This window comes from Vicugna pacos, chromosome X, assembly GCF_048564905.1.
Source record: "Vicugna pacos chromosome X, VicPac4, whole genome shotgun sequence".
Classification (NCBI taxonomy): Eukaryota; Metazoa; Chordata; class Mammalia; order Artiodactyla; family Camelidae; genus Vicugna; species Vicugna pacos.
In genome coordinates this window covers 36,502,302-36,518,642 of record NC_133023.1, presented here as the reverse complement: position 1 = coordinate 36,518,642, position 16,341 = coordinate 36,502,302, and the positions used below count along the sequence as shown (strand labels likewise).

Here is a 16,341-nt window from a genome sequence, read left to right as displayed (position 1 = left end):
TGGGGCTTAGGTTTGTTATTGGAGCATTCTTCTCAAGCAGGGGCCAGAGTGGGGAGTCCTCACCTGAGATAAAAGGAGAAACCAAAGGAACAGATAAAACTAAATCCCATGTGGGAAAACTAGGGTTCCAGGTATCAGGAAGGCAGTGAAGAAGTGGCCAATCCAGTTGGATGTGTGTGTATGCATTGGATTGACCTGGAGTTATCTCCTAGCCTATCAGCTCTATTTACTTTGACCTGCCAGCAGCAGTGTGCAGGATAAATAGGCCATCCTGGTGTGAAGGACCTGAGATGAAATGGGCAGACCTAGGAGTCAGGTTTGTCCACAGTTCTCACGTTCCCCAAGCTCCCCTTCCCGTTCCCGATAGTCCAGCCAGATGGGCCATTTAGCATTTCACATGTTTACCTCCTGCCTTCCCACTTTTTTGCCTTTTCTCTTGCTATTTCTTCAGTAGGACATAGCTTCCAATTTTCTTCACCTGCCGAAAGCTTGCTCTTCGTTTAAGACCCATTTCAAATAGCACCATATCCATAAAGCCCACCTCTGCTTGGCTGGCAGTGGTTCTCTCCTCCTAAGGATTCTCACAATGCTGTTTATGTTTCTCTTTTTGGCTCTTACCTTGTAATGAAGATCTGTGACTAGATATTTGATTGACTCAGATACAGAGACCTGCTCCTAACCTGTGTGATTTACTGCCTAAAAGTGACCAGTGGGTTGTCACATCTTGACAATTTTACCCCTACCTTGTCTCCTATGTTCTTTGAACCTGCTTGCTAGCTGTGTGATCTTGTGCAAGATTTTTCACCTGCCTGAATCCTCGATTCCTTGCCTCTAGAATAAGATAACAATACCTGCTTCCTCGTGGTTCTCAGAGTGAATTGAGACAGCATACAGAAATTCCCCAGCGCCGCAGCAGCTGGGACTGAGTGTTGACTGGGGATTAGGAGAGAAGTGTCCGTCAGGGACCACAGACCACACAGTCTGACTTAGCAGTGAACTGGAAGAAACCTGTGTCCTCCTACATAGAGGAAGCCTTGTTTTTAAACAGTTGGATCCGAACGCCTTTCACACATTAAGCTGTCTTCCAGTCAGGAAGCTGTGGATGTTTATTAGATTATCTCTTGATGGCCTTGAGGATGAGTTGTCCTGGAAAGTCCAGTAATGTGGGAGCCTGGCCTCTGGAGGACCTAGAGGTTTCTTATCCAGTACCGAGGCCACCAAGTCATCATCCTCTCACTCTCTCAGCAGACTGTTTTGTCTTTGCCTTGACGATTTGACATTCAAGGCAGAAAGAGTATTCCCCAGCTTGCTTCGGAGTCGTCTCAGTCTTAGAACACATCCGCCTGGGAGCCCAGCGCCGCTCCGAGGAGGTCATCCCTCCGAGCTGCCGAGCAGACCATGTTCAGTCTAACTTTGCCTCTAATTGTGCAGTGACCCTTCTCCACACTCGGGGGAAACTTCAGACTAATCAGATTAGAAAATGTCTCATTCCCATTCCCCTCTCCCTCCAATATGCCCTGCCACGATTTGGGTCACATGCTTGGTGTTTTGCATCATCTCCGCAGATTCCTTTCAAAGACTGCCCTAATTCCTAATGGGCCCATCAGCCTGCAGCTTAAATTTATATTCTACATTCTTATTGTTCCCCACAGACTCCACAGGGCTTTCCAGAGCCTTGACCAGACTCTCTCTCTGCACAGCCCTCCTGTGGCATGCTAAACCGGAGCCCCTCTGACGTCTGCGGCCTCCCATGGGAGGCAGGCATGGAGTTTGTTGACTTGGTTCAGTGCACACGCTGCCCGAAGGCAGTTTTACCTGCCTTAGGATGGAGCTGGGCAGCTGGTGAACAGCCGTAGAGCCCGGCTGCTGTGCGAATTTAGATCAGGAGACGGAAAACAGTATGGCTAAAGATTTTGATGCCTTCTTTCACCCGGTGATTGTTACCCATGCATTTCTCCTGACCCTGTGTTTTGGTACTAAGATTTTTCCCTCTACCCCATTTCCATTTTTCTTGTGACTCAGTTTGGTCTTTTCCTTATTAGCACAACTCACGCTGGAATTAGGACTTCAGAATCTTTTTACATCCGGTTACCTCAGGCCCCCGTCGGCTAGTGCTGTGGTGGCCGGTGTGAGGTCACCTTACTCACCAAATGAAGTCATTTCACTAATGCACAGAGCATCAGACTTAAATGTTCTATGTAGTGGTAGCTATCACCCATTCGTAATAAGAGTGACACTCTGTATTGACATAGTGCCAAAGGCCCTAGAATATTCTGTAAACCCTTGAGCATGGTAAAAGGTGCATTTTAGTTGATGGGAGGCATGATTCCTCATTTCCTAAGTGCAGACATTGAGGTACAAGGAGGCCCTCTCACTGAAAGAATGTGCTTTGGCTCAAAATGAGTCTCTAATAGAATTAGAACGACATCTCCCTAAGATACTCTAAACCTTCGCTTCTGTCTGAGCTCCTCAGGGTAGGAACTATGTCCCCTTCATCCTTGTGGTCCCAGAGCCTTGTCTAGTGCTGGTATGCTGGGTGGGGGTGGGGGTGGGGGAGATGTGGGCTGGATTTCTACCAGACCTGTTTCTGAAGTCCGGCTCTACTGCCTTCTGCCCATGTGATCCCTGTAAATGGACTCAGCCCCGCTGAGTCTCCATCTGGTTATTAATACTCCCTCAGTACTAATCCACAAGAAATTCTGGCTCTCAAACTGACAGAGGTAGAGAGGATGCTAAGGTCATTCCATTCTGTGTTCCTTGTGGGACTGGGGAAGTAAAGAGGCAGCCTCCTCCCCTAATTGTGACCTTCCGAATCGGGACTTGCAAGAGCTGGAAATTCAAGTGCAACTCTTTCCCTAGCAGCTCTGCCCCAAGCTAGTCTTTCACAGCTGGCTTTGGGCTCCATGGAATGCCTTAGAACTGGCCTCCCAAGAGAGCTGGTGCCTCATCCAGAAATATCAGTTAAAATGGAAAAAGTTAACAGGGCTTGAAAATCATCTCATTATACTCTACCCCACGTCTCCCCTGGCCCCTCTCCCAGAGGCATGGTTTGGACTCAAGTGGTTTCACCCAGCAATACCTGGCAGTGAAGCTGACAGGCGAGGGTTGAAACCCTGTGGTTTGGTGCACCAGGGAGTTTTCAGAGGGAAGCTCCCCCTCTACCCCACTGCCACACACACAGATGCTTCCCACCTTTTCAAATATAAGGTGATTTGTAGCTTAAGAACATTTTTCAAAATTCCGAAACCAGGGGGAAGGGTATAACTCAGTGGTAGAGGTCCTGGGTTCAATCCCCAGTACCTCCATTAAAAAAAAACAAAATCTTCTTTAAAAAAAATCCTGAAACCATTCAGACCAACAGAGCATTGACTGTGTGTATGGTCCATACTTGGCAGCTGTGACCTGCCTCATTGTGGAGATCTGTCCTGGGATCCCAAGTGGAATTTAGGGGCCTGGCTATTTGAGGTCACAGGAGCTAAGTCACTGGCAATGTGGGCAATGCCATCTTGCCAACTCCTAAGTTTTGGTGACCGTAGCTCCACTTTTTTCCCCTCACGTGTCTGCTCTTTAAGACTCTGACCAGGTGTTTCAGCGTGCACCCCTGGGGCTGTCGGGCAATGAACTGAAACGATACACGACTAAGTGAGTCAAAAATGTGTCTTCACTGCCCTCCCTCCCAGCCCTGGTCGTGCAGCCAGCCCACCCCTCTAAGGTGTGAGATGGCTTTTGCAGCAGAGGGGAACCCGGGTTACTCTTCAGCAGAATACAGCTGCTGCTGCGCCTGCTACACACCCCCTGACCCCGATGGTGGAGATAAAGCAGCCCAGCACTTACTCCCCGTGCCAAGGAGACGGGTGGCTTCTGCAGTTTTCAAGCCATTCATCATTTTGGGGAGGGGAGCAAGTGCAGCCGTCAAACGGCACGTTAGACTCATGTCTAAGAACTCCCACCTAGCAAGGACTCAGGCTTGGGGGTCATTATCATCTAGAGAGGAGCCAGAGAAATGACCTTCCCTCCCTCCTTTTCCACAAACATGTCCCTTCGTTTGTGTGAGGAAGGAAATGGTGGCTTGCCCAAGTATCAAAGGGAAAGAAGAATTTATGGAGGTTTTAGGAAAACACTTTAGCACTGTGAGCTGGGGCTTTAAAGAAAGAAGGCTGACTTTTTAACAAGCACAGAAACACTTAAGAGCCAGAATTAGTGCTGCCCTTTAGGGCAGTCACCCTGGAAGGCTGTGCGCTGATTCCAACAATGTTGCCATAGAAAGCTCCTCTTTGGAACTGCCTTCACAGCCTTTTCAAAAGAATTTCCTCCGGAGTGGCAAATCTTTGTCCTTTGACCGTGAATCAGTCTTAGCAAGAGTCAGGTGTCATTTGGCGAGGGGCGAAGTCGGAGATTCAGATGGACAACCGAGATGCTCACATTTTTGATCAGAAGCACAGAATGACTCTGAAGTAAGGAGATACATTTTTCTGTATGGTTCACAGGCTTCTCCAAAATATTTTGAAAGGACGGATAGGATTTGGTGAATGACGACTTATAGTCATGAGACAGGGCAGACAGCTGGGGAGATAATACTGGGGAAATGTGGGCACTGACCTACTTGTCTTCACTCCGCAGACAGGCAAGCCTTTGTCCATCTCTGAACTGCTTCCCCTCATCTCCTTCCCTTCCAACCTGGACTGTTCTTAGAACTGGAGCTCCTCTTTAGATCCTAGTCTTCTCCCTCACAACCTCCTCTCACAGTGGCGCATTATGAGGCATAGTGTATAAGAGCAAATCAGAGCAGGAAAAATCTCACTGGCTCAGTGGTCCAGGGGAGGACGCTCTGTGCTGCATTTCGGAGCAGGGAGGAAAACCAGGAGACAAGTCCTCATCAACGTGCTCCCAACTAGTGGTGCTCCTTCCTTTCCACGCCTGACTTAGAGTAGTTTACTCCCTTGGAAAGCACGTTTCAGGGTCTCTCCTCTGCTTTTCCACTTCTTCATTTTTATTTATTCAAACGGATACATGGCTTATAGCAAAAAGATAATCGAATTGTTCTAAAAAGCTTATTCCAACAACAGCACTGTCCAGCCCCATCTCTCCCCGCCTCCCAGACCCATTCTCAAGAAACAGCCACTTTCAGCCCTTCGAGCTGTTTCTGTAGACCTTTAAATAGCGTGCCCATACTGCTATTTCTGGATTTCTCATTTTTAGATCCTACTACTAACTTCCTGTTATGATGCTTGAGAATTTAGCCTAATATTGATTCCCATTCCTGGTGCTCTTTCTGGATGCTCTTAGGATCTTCTCCTTATTCCGGAGAAGTTCATGATGAGGCCTTGTGGTGCGTATGTGTGTCTGTAGGCTCATTGTGCTTAACACTTCCGGTCTAGAGACTCTGTCCTTTGGTTCTGAGAAATTTTCCATTAATTCTTAATCTCCTCCCCTCCATTTTCATTTTTCTCTTGTTAGAACTCCTGACATTAGGATCTTGGCTCTCCTGCACTTTGGAGTGTAATTTGGGAGTGTATATTAATGTGGGAAATGGGGGAAAAAAGAGATTTGGGTGCTTCTGAATTTGGACCTTTTCTCTCCCTGATTTTTTTCTTTGTCATTGTGACATACTTACTAAGGGATTTCTTTACCTTTATATTCCAGCCCTTCTACTGCACCTGGTTTCTGCTATATTTTTTATTCCAAGAGCACACCTTTAGTTCCTTTTCTGTAGTCTTCTGTTCTTTTTTTCATGGGTATAATACATCCTTTTATCTCACATCTTTCCCTCTGCTACCTGAACTATCTTGTTCCCTGACCCCTTTTTTTTTTTTTTTTTCAGTTGCTGCTTTGACTTCCGTCCTTAATGTTGGAAGCTTTTTGGGGAGTGGGTGTTGTTGACTGGTGGGTTTCACTGCATGAGTGAGTCACCTCCTAGCCTGCGTTTGCATTAGGGAATCCCCAGAAGCTGCCATCCAGAGCTCTGTCTGGGGCTATTCAGAGCATCAGAATTCTGTCTTCTCCTGCGGGGGTAGGAGGGATGGTGGGATGGGGAAAAGGAGAATTGAAGTACGGCCACTGGTGTTCTGGAGACAGGAAAGGGGATGGAAGAGGGCTGAGAGGCCCAAGGTCAGTGTGCGATGTTCTTCCCTGCCCTTCATGGCACTTACCTCCCCAAGACTGGGGCTTCTGTAGCTGAATTTCTCTGGAGAACAAGCCTCACTCCTCTACAGAGAAGAGTAAGTACAGTGTAGAAGATACAGCTGCTCCTGCTTTATTCAGACTTTTAAACAGGCCTTGTTCTTGGTCCCACACTGCATCCTTGCCTCTGTTGGCACCTGGAGTCTGAGATTGCTGAGCCTCTCAGGAGTTTTACAGGCCACACTGGCTAATCTCTAAGCACCTCCTGCCTCTGCCATGGACACTTAAGAGTTCAGCTTCCCTACTTCAGCCCTGCCAAGTCAGTCACCCATCCTCGGTCTGATTTCCATCTTGCAAAAGATTTTGAAAGTCTCTTACCCAGTGTTGCCCTTTTTCCAGCTACCTTTGTCATTGAGGATTATTACCTATTTTTCTTTCTTTATTGTCATTTTGGTGAGATTTTGGTGGGAAAGGGAGATAAATATTTGTGAGTGACCCGTCATGATCTTACTGCAACTCTGTCCACCTCCCAAGAGCATAGAATTCTTCCAAGAAGCATTGGCTAATTTTATCCCTTTTAATTGAAAGATTTCCTTGTTCTTTTCTCCCTTGCTCCTTCTGGGGGGTTCCCAGATCCATTGAACTCCTCCAAGACAGAACTGAAAAGAAAAACTTGGAGGATTATACCACATTAGCTCAACTCTTCCCTGAGGCCTTGCTTTGGGACTTTGGAAAGATTAAATCTTTCATATATTTTTCCTCACAAAGATTTTATACGTCATCTCTGAGCTGTGTACTCTTTCATTTATGGCTTTTGATCCTTCCCAAATATCATTTGATTCAGGAATATCCTTTCCAGATATCTTTTGAGGTGGGTAAATGGTTAGATGTGTTGAGTCTGACATATAGTGAGTTGAGCAGGGAAGAATGCCGGGGGCCTAAGGTTAACAGGTAAGCATGAGTAAATATCAGACGTATGGGTAAGAAATCTGATATTAGGACTTCAGTGGTGACTTCTAGAAATTTTCTTGTATGACCCAATAAAAGGAACTTCAGGAAGGTCTTTCTGAGGAAGCACCATTTGAATCGAGACTTTCCAGACAAAGGGACCAGAAGGTGCAAGTGTCTTGCATTGCTGGTAACAATCTTGGTATGCTCAGAGAACAAGACAGCTAGGGTACCTAAAACATTGTGAACAGGGAGAGTTTTCAGATTGGATCTGAGAGGTCAGCAGGGACCAGATTATGTAGCATTTTAGAAACCCTGATAAGGAGTTCGGCCTGTGTTCTAAGTGGACTGGAAAGCCATTGGAGAGTTGCAAACAAGGAATAACTGATCTGATCTGTGTTTTAGAAACATCATTCTGGTGGAGGGTGGTCTGCAGCAGGGTAGGAGTTGAAGCAGCAAGACCAGGATACAAAAGCTCTTCCTGTAATCCAGGTGAGAGATGATGGTGGCTTGGAATTAGGGCAGACTAGAGGAGATGGAAAAATTCTAAATCTGTTTGGTAGTCTTTTGACTAGTTCCCAAATTACTGGGATGTTATACTTCTGAAGCGTCTAGGATTCAGTGAGTGCCTCCTGTCTTTGATGTAATGGGAATTTACCAACAATTAAATTCTGTATTTTACGAACAGCTAGAGAAACTTCTTTCATTGGTGATCTCGTCCAGTCTCCCAGTCTGGTGGCTCTCACTACCGTCTAAATGCTAATGACTCCCCCATTTCTATCTCTAACTCGAACCTCTGCCCTGAACTTCAGACTCTTATACCCAGCTGCTCACTTCGCATCAAAATGTAACATCCAAAACCAAACTCCTGATCTTTTCTCCCAACCTGTAGCTCTTGCAGTCTTTACTGTCTCAGGACGGTTCTGTTTTCCCAGTTGTTCAAGCAAAACCCTTGGAGTTGTCCCAAATCCATTCCTATTCATTCTCTCTCTGCCTCTCTCCCCGCCCTATACACCGTATACAATCCTTCAGGAATCCTACACTCACAGTATATTCAGGCTTTACCACTCCTCACTGCCTTCCACTGCCACCACTGTCACCTAAACCGCCATCATCTCCTTTGGATCACTGCAAAAGGCTGCTAATGGCCTTTGCCACTTCGGCCTTGCCCCTCCATTCTACTTGCAACATATCAGCTAGAATGATCTTCAGAAAATAGAACATAGAGGTCATAACTGCTCCGTACAGTATGCTTCGATGGCTCTTAGTGGTCCTTAGTATAAAAGTCAAAGGCCCTCCATGATCTCATTCTCTGACCTCAGCTCCTGCGCAGAGAATTAGGGAATACTTTTCTTTGAGGCACCATGTTAGAGGAAAGTTTCTTATAAAACATCTTTAATTGAGTTTTAGTTCTTCTCCCAAAACACACACAAAGAAAAGACATAATTGTCCTGCATTTTGGCTACAAATATTTCCATAAACAGATCATGTCCTTTGAAGGAGTTCAAATGACAAGTGAGCCAAAATTCAAAGAAAAAACAGTGGTAGGGGGCAGCATATTGGAGTTGTATCCCAGAATCCTTGGCCAAAGAAAGTGTACACAAAAGAATTACTGAATTCCCTTTCCCCTCTTCTGAGTCCTGTTTATTCTGCTTTGTTTAGGTTGATCAGTCTATAGATGTGACTTCATCTTGTAACATTTAATTTGTTGCTGCTAATTTTTATTAGCTTATAAATATGAGCTATTATTTTCTGAATGCTTTGAGAAAAAAAGAGAAACGCCTTTTGACTGATTATAAGTATGTTCTTCCTCTACTTCTGTTACCACTGAGTTTTCTTATAATTAATTATCCTCTGTTCATCCTGCACCTCTCTTGCTGGTTGGAGGGATGTGTTGAGTTAAGAGGTCGAGAGAGAAGGGCAGGAGCCCGGAGCAGGGTGCTTGGAACAAGGCCTTAGCGACTACCTTCGTCTTTTTCTTCAAGAAATTGTGTTATATACCAGTGTACCTTTAGCCTTAAAAATTGGCAGAATTTGGTCAAATTCCGAATAGGTAGCATTGAGGTATTACAATAAGAAGTATTTTGTTTGTGTTTAGGTCATTATAGCAATTGTCTTGAAATTACTGGATCTTAATGGCCTAAACTGTTATGGTTAATGATAAATTTATGTCAGTGTCCATAATTAGGAAATAGTAGTCAAATAGATTAGTTATTTGTGACCTACAGTTTTATGGTACAGGATAATCATTTGTTTTTTCCTTCAAAATGAAAACGAGCTTAATTTTTTCTGATTATAAATTTAAAACAATTCAGATGATACAGAAAAGTCTAAAGAAAAAGCAAAAATTATCATCTCTTCCAAGAGATAGCTGTTCTTAATACTTCAGTGCATTGTTACTAGATTTTTTTAAATGCCATTTTATTCAAATATAAACCTAAAGTAAGATCATAACTCTACGTACCATTTTATAACCTCCTTTCCACTCAGCCTTATATCATGAACATATTTCCATGACAGCACATATGGATCTAAATAACCCCTTTTAATGGCTACATAATGAATAATAAAAATGCCTTTTATTTTTCCTGAAAATATATTACTGGACAAAATGAATCTAGACTTGCTTTAAAGATTTAAAAAGCACACAATTTAAGAAAAACAAGGACGTTTTAAAAATTTTACTGACATACAGCATCAACCATATTAAATTAAGAAGACCTTCAATGTTCTTAAAATAGAGCAATGGTCTTAGTTACTGAATAAATTGTTTCTATGGCAATTATGACAAATATTTGTTGAACACCTACTACGTGCCAGCATTGATTTAGGTGCTGGGAATACTTTGGTGAATTAGATATAGGAGGTCTCTGCTCTCAAAGAGTTTACAACCTGGACGATTAGAAATAGGTAATCAACTAGGAAGAGGATCAGATATTAACGCATACCTGATATATTTTCGTGGTGGATTTAAGCTGACATTTTGGTCCTGAATTCTGCAGATTGAGTCAAATCATGTAATTATATTTTTAGGTTTGAAGACAGTGAAAAACAAATAAATTACGAATCATTTTTCTGTGCCCTGAATTGGAGAGTGAATCCGATGCCCGAATTGGAAGCAGTGTCACCCAATAAAGAGGTAAAGTTAACACCCGTTTTAAAAACCAGCTCTGGCTACCTCCCTCGCATTTTTAATATCCTTTGTCTTAAAATCATTTTTCAATGTAAAATACTGACATCAGTGCTTATGGAAAGAGTACTATGTATTTTGGGGTATTTGTGTTAAAGACTAATTCACTTTCCACGCTGAGTGAACATCTGCTGTATAAGAGCATGACTTTTCTTATGCAGCTGAATATTTTTTAACCTAAGTCGCATCCAATTATATGGAAAATAGGATAATAGGTTACAGTTATAAATAGATACACACTCTGTTAGCAAGGGAGTCTGGCAATACCATCATGAGCCACAAGAGCAAATCTCAAATGGTGCATATGTCAGGAATCCCCAGAGTATCTGTGGCCGTGCACACCGGTTTGCCTTGGGTAAAAACCATATAGTGTGGGGATACAGATTGCATAGCGGAGCCAAATTTAAAACAAAAATCCAGTGAAAGAATGCTTGGTTAGGGAAAACAAAGTTCATGTGATCAGATGGTGCTCTCAACATTGTGGAATTGTCTGAATTCTCAAAGAGCTCTTTGGACCAATTGTCTTTAGGGAGTGGGTGGGTGGGTGGGGGTTTGTTTATATTTTAACATGCTCCAGAAATTGATTTTCTTGGGAAAGTCCCTCGATAAAGCAAATGTCATGGGGTTGACACTCCCAGAAAGGAGGCATTTATTCCTCCCGGTCTCTGCTGACCAGCTCATTCTGGCCTGAACTGGTCCAGGGCCCCTGGGAGTTCCCTCAGGCACGCAGCTACTCTGGAGTGTCGGGCAGCCTTAGAACTTCCAGATGATCGGGAGACAGCGGTGGCCTTTGGAGTCAAACAAAGCTGGGGTTGAAATCTGGCTCTGCTGCTTAACTTTGTTGAGTGACTTTGGGGCGGTTACTTTACTCATTCATTTATGAATTTAATTCTCAGACAAATCATGGTTAAGTATTCACTGTCAGCAGGTTGTGTGCTGTGTGCTGGAGTCTAGAGACAGTCATTATTGCTGCCTTTGAGGGACCCACTACTGATAAGGGAATCAATACACTCATGATCAGGGGTATGGCGTGATGCAGCCTAGATAGGATGTAATGGAATGAGGAGAAAGCTGCTTATATATCAGACTGGGAGCCAGGGGGACAGGCAGTCTTAGGGGAGGTGATGCTTGAAATTTCAGTGATGAATAGTTAGGGTTAGCAAGGTAGGAAAAGTGGCATGGTATGTATGCCCAGGGGCATTTCCAGCAGAGGCTCTGGGACAGCATGGCTCTTGTGCAGAACCAGAAAGGACTGGTGGGATTGGAATGAAGGCACAAAAAGGGGAGTAGAGACAGATGAGGCCAGAGATTCGTGCAAGGGTGAGGGCTGAGTATTGTCCTGTGAGGTCTGGAGACCATGGACAGATTTCAAGGAAGAGAGCAGCATGATCACGTGTGCCCTTTAAGAGAGCTTGCTCTGGTTGGATGGTGGGTAGATTGGAGAGGGGGCAGGGAGACAAGTAGATCCCCTTAGGATACTTTTGACCTCCCACCGTCACCATAATAACAGCAAACAATTAAAACGTTTACTATGCGCCAAGCATTGTTCTTAAGATCTCAAAATCTATTAGCTCATTTAATCCTCATAGCAACCCTAGGAGCGTAGGTACTTTTATCATTTCCCTTTGAGAGATGAGGAAGTTAGAGGAATAGCCAGTGACTGTAGAATCAGAATTTTAACTCAGGTCTTTTTTTTACTGCAGAGTTTTTTTTTTTTAATCTCTTAAATATAATCATTATTGAAGATACTGGATTTCATTAACTAAAGTCCAAGATACCATCACAAAGACAAATACTGTCCTGTGGTAACCTTGTAATTCTTATGCATGCAAATATTTAATTTTTACATGTAAAAAGAAAAATGATAGATGGAGTTCATATTCTACCTTTTCACTTCGTGTTGGCTATCATCCATTTGTGCCCCCTCCACCCTGCTTTGAGTCCTAGGCAGCTGATCTTTGGGGGCTGCATCGATGGGTCCTCTAGCCCTCTGGCCTCCAGTTGGGTTAGCCAGTGGGATGCACAGGCAGGAGAGTGGAGGGTGGGAGAACAAAGAAATCATCTCCCTCCCTGACAGTCACAGTAGATTGACTGCCCCCTGCTACCAGGGTCCATAGCACCTATCTGGAGGTTCTCCTCATATGGCTGCCTTCTGACCCTGGCGACCACCTGCACATGCGCCTTCAGCCCCTGGTGGTGGGAATGGCTCCCTGTTGCTACAGTGCCTGAAGGATTAGAGGATTCCATGTTGGTTTTCTTTTCTAAACACTTCCCACAACTTTGTCAAGAGTTGCTTTACTAAACTCTTCTCAATTTACACACTTTGCACATGTCCTCTATTTCCTACGGGAGCCTGAGTGATACACATACTTATTTTTGCTAGTTAGCAACTGCCTTTCCTTTTTTCCTTCCTTCCTTCCTTCTCTCCTTTTCCATCCCACCTAATCCACCACCCAGACATTTACCTACATGTTGAGAGTTACAGCATTTAATGCATAAAAATATAATCATATCACATGCATTTTATCCACAGTGTGTTTTTCTTAATAGTACACCACAGGACATTTTTCTAGCTTAATATGTGTAGACTTAAGCCATTCTTTAATACTGTAGTATGGATACAGTATAATTTATTCATCCATTTCTCTACTGATAGGCATTTCAGTTATTTTTAGACTTTTGCTTCTGAAAACATGTGGTGTCTTATTACTTTAATTTTTATTTTCCTAATGACTGTTGAGTTTGAATGAAACTTAATTACCTTTTGGTACTACAACCTACAGTTTCTAAGAAAGACATTTTTTCATAGCAACCCAGCATGCCCGTACAGAATGGAACAATGCTATTCTACTAGATGTGGTGCTGTTTGATTTTTTTCTTTCCTTTGTCTCTTCCTTTCTTTTTTCTTTCCTCCCCCCTTCTTTCTTGAATATAGTTCCTGACCCATTAAATTGATTTAACGACCTATAAAAGGATCACCAGCCACATTGGAAAAGGAGCCACTGAATGGAAAGGCCAAAGATCCACTTTCCCTTTAACCACCCTCTCCCCCATTTCATCTCTCACCTCCTCTGTCAACAGGGACAGTTAGTGAGCCATGGACCTCTGGTGCTTTAGAGAGGCGATATGGAGTAAAAGGTCTGGAATCACATAAAACTGAGTTCAAAACCTTAGATCTATGACAAACTGGTAACTTCGTGTAAGATAGCCTTTCAGAGACACTTACCATAAACCTGTCCCATAGTAAGGGCCTAAATGTTACCTATTACTATTATTTATAAAATGGACATGTCTTACGTCCTCAAGTCAGGGGGCTGGGCGTTGAGCAGTCAAACTTCCAAGGCTGAGATCAGTGATTCTACCCTTAAAGAGAAGAGAAGAGGAACGTAGCATCAGAAAGGGCATGTGCTTCAGCAGTACGTACGTAGGCTTTTCCAGTTGGTACTCATTTATGGTGAGAAGAACTTTACTCTTAGGGTCCCTTATCAACTCTGCTGCACAAACATAGAAAACAAACTTCCGGTTACCAAGGGGAAAAGCGGGCTGGAGGAGGAAGGATAAATTAGGAGTTTGGGATTAACATATACATACTACTATGTATAAAATAGTTAAATAAGGACCTCCTGTATAGCACGGGAATATCTCAATATCTTGTAATAACCTGTAATGCAAAGGAATCTGAAAAAGTACATATATAGCTGAATCACTTTGCTGTACACCTGAAGCTAACAACATTGTAAATTAACTATATTTCAATTTTAAAAAATGGTTAAACTCTGCTGATCAAGCCTAGCAGCAGTTCAGTCCGTGGGAGACATTTGAAAGGGGCCATTCTTTTTCAGCCAGTTTTAAAAAAAGGGGAAAAAAAAAAGGAAGAACATAGTTATAAAATGGCACCTGATCAATTTAACCAATAATGAGAACTTAACTAGATTCCAGAGTCTGAAGCACTCTGGCATTCCTAAGCATGTTATTGTTTCATAAAGGAGATATAAGATAGCTTGGGAATGTTACCAGTGAGTCTCATGTGAAAATATTTAGTGTGAATGGGCTGAGCATACTATTTCATCATTCATACAGTAGAATGAGTGATGAAAAGTATAGCGTCTCCTGAACCATGTAAGTGTACTTAAGTGTTAATATCTAATAATAATGCCCTGAGACACTCTGGGTCAGAGCCTGTCACAGGTTGGGTTCTCCGGGAAGCAGGTGTTTAATGTGGCAGGACTGTCCTTAGGCTCAATACCTGTGGCAGGGAGGGGAAGGACACAGGACGGCCACAGAGAGAAGTTGAACTGTGATGCAGGGCCAAAGACAGCCTTGGCTGGTCCACGGGGAACTCTGGAGCTAGAATGACCTTTCAGAGCTGTCCTGAGTTGGGCCAAAATAGCCTGGACTTTATCCCTGTGGGTTGGTTTAGAAAGGACTATGACCTTGTGTAGCGTGGCTCTTTGTAGCCAAGACAGCTCTGTAGCTAATGCAATCCCTGAAGGGGTCTCCCAGCAGGTGGGCCACCAAGTCCTTCCTCACCGGGATTCTGGATGGTATATCATATCTTGGCAACCAACCACTCTTTTTTTAAATTGAAGTATAGTTGATTTACAGTGTTTCAAGTGGACAGCAAAGTGATTTAGTTATATATATATAAACCTATTCTTTTTCAGATTCTTTTCCATTATAGGTTATTACAAGATATTGAATATAAGTCCCTGTGCTATATAGGAGGTCCTTGTTGGTTCTCTATTTTATATATGTCAATCCCAAACTCCTAATTTACCCCTTTCCCTTTTGGTAACCATAAGTTTGTTTTCTATGTCTGTGAGTCTCTTTCTGTTTTGTAAATAAGCTCATTTGTGTCATTCTTTTAGATATCACGTATAAGTGATATACGATACCTGCCTCTCTCTGACTTCACTTAGTATAATCTCTAGGTCCATCTATGTTGCTGTGAATGGCATTATTTCATACCTTTTTATGGCTGAGTAATATTACACACACACACACTCACTCTCTCCCTCTCCCCCCCTCTCTCCACCTCTCTCCCTCTTCTTTATCCAGTCATCTGTTGATAGACATGTAGGGCAACCTACCACCCTTGATTGTTCTTGATACCAGCTGGGGGCCTGGCCTGTGGCACAGCCTTCTCCCCCACCTGCTCCTCTGTCATTGTCTGATCTTTCCCCCATGGCAGGGAACTGATAGGAGAGGAGGGGTTGTGCTAGAGTTGTCAGACCAGATGTGTAGGTCTGTGGGCCCCAGCTGGGCAAAGAAAACCTCTCCCTTGGAGCTTTGGGGATCGCCAACACTTGGGGAATCTGCCTTAGCCAAAAAATTCCATGTGGGACTTCAGGACAAGATCCACCAGGTTGTGAAGGCAACCCAGCCTTAAGTGTGACATGGCAAGTGAAAGTTCTGTGGAGAACAAGAACTGGCAGGCCGAGCCCCTGTGTGGCAGCAGGGCCCAGGTGGAGGCCAGTGGTGGGGCAGTTGCACACCACCTCCAGTGAATGACGTGGGCAGGCTGACTCTGGCTGAAGGTCCAGAGATGCCACAAACAGCTCTCTAGAAGTTATCAGCACCAGCTACCACTTAAAACCTGGATGTCTTTACTCTTGGACTGAAGGTTGTCCTAAAAAGGGTCTCTTCCCTGAACCGGGGATCTTACTGAGAAATGAAAAGAGACTTCTTAACTAATGAAGGCTGAGCAGGTCTCAAGACCAGATTAAACACCAATTCTGTTTGCATCAGCATTAATGGATAGGATGGATGGCAGGGGTGGGGACTTGGGACACCTTCCCTAGCTTGATTAACTACAGTGCATGGGAGCAGGGAAGGACAAAAAAACAAGGAAGAGGACCATGGGCTTCAGCCAAGCAGAGGCTGAGTAGAGGGGTGGTCTGATACACAAGATGTGGGATTGGAAGGGTGGGGCATCGGGGGCTCTCTCCAAGACAGGGAGCCCAGTAATGGGGAATCCTGAAGGTAGCACTATTCAGCAAGCAGAGGGAGCCAGTCAGCAGGCCTGAACCAAGCTTTCAGCCCTGCCCAGGGGACAGAGTAGGCTAAAGTCCCTATGTCAACAA

The 16,341-nt window shown here is 44.0% G+C and overlaps 1 protein-coding gene across 1 annotated transcript in view; it reads left to right on the top strand.

Annotated features, from left to right (window-relative positions):
• EFHC2 (EF-hand domain containing 2) overlaps nucleotides 1-16,341 on the top strand; it is a 178,178-nt gene that overhangs the window by 150,749 nt on the left and 11,088 nt on the right. The window contains exon 14 of the mRNA XM_015247248.3: nucleotides 10,102-10,207. Within this exon, the coding sequence (XP_015102734.2) occupies nucleotides 10,102-10,207 (106 nt within the window). The remainder of the gene's footprint in view (nucleotides 1-10,101; nucleotides 10,208-16,341) is intronic.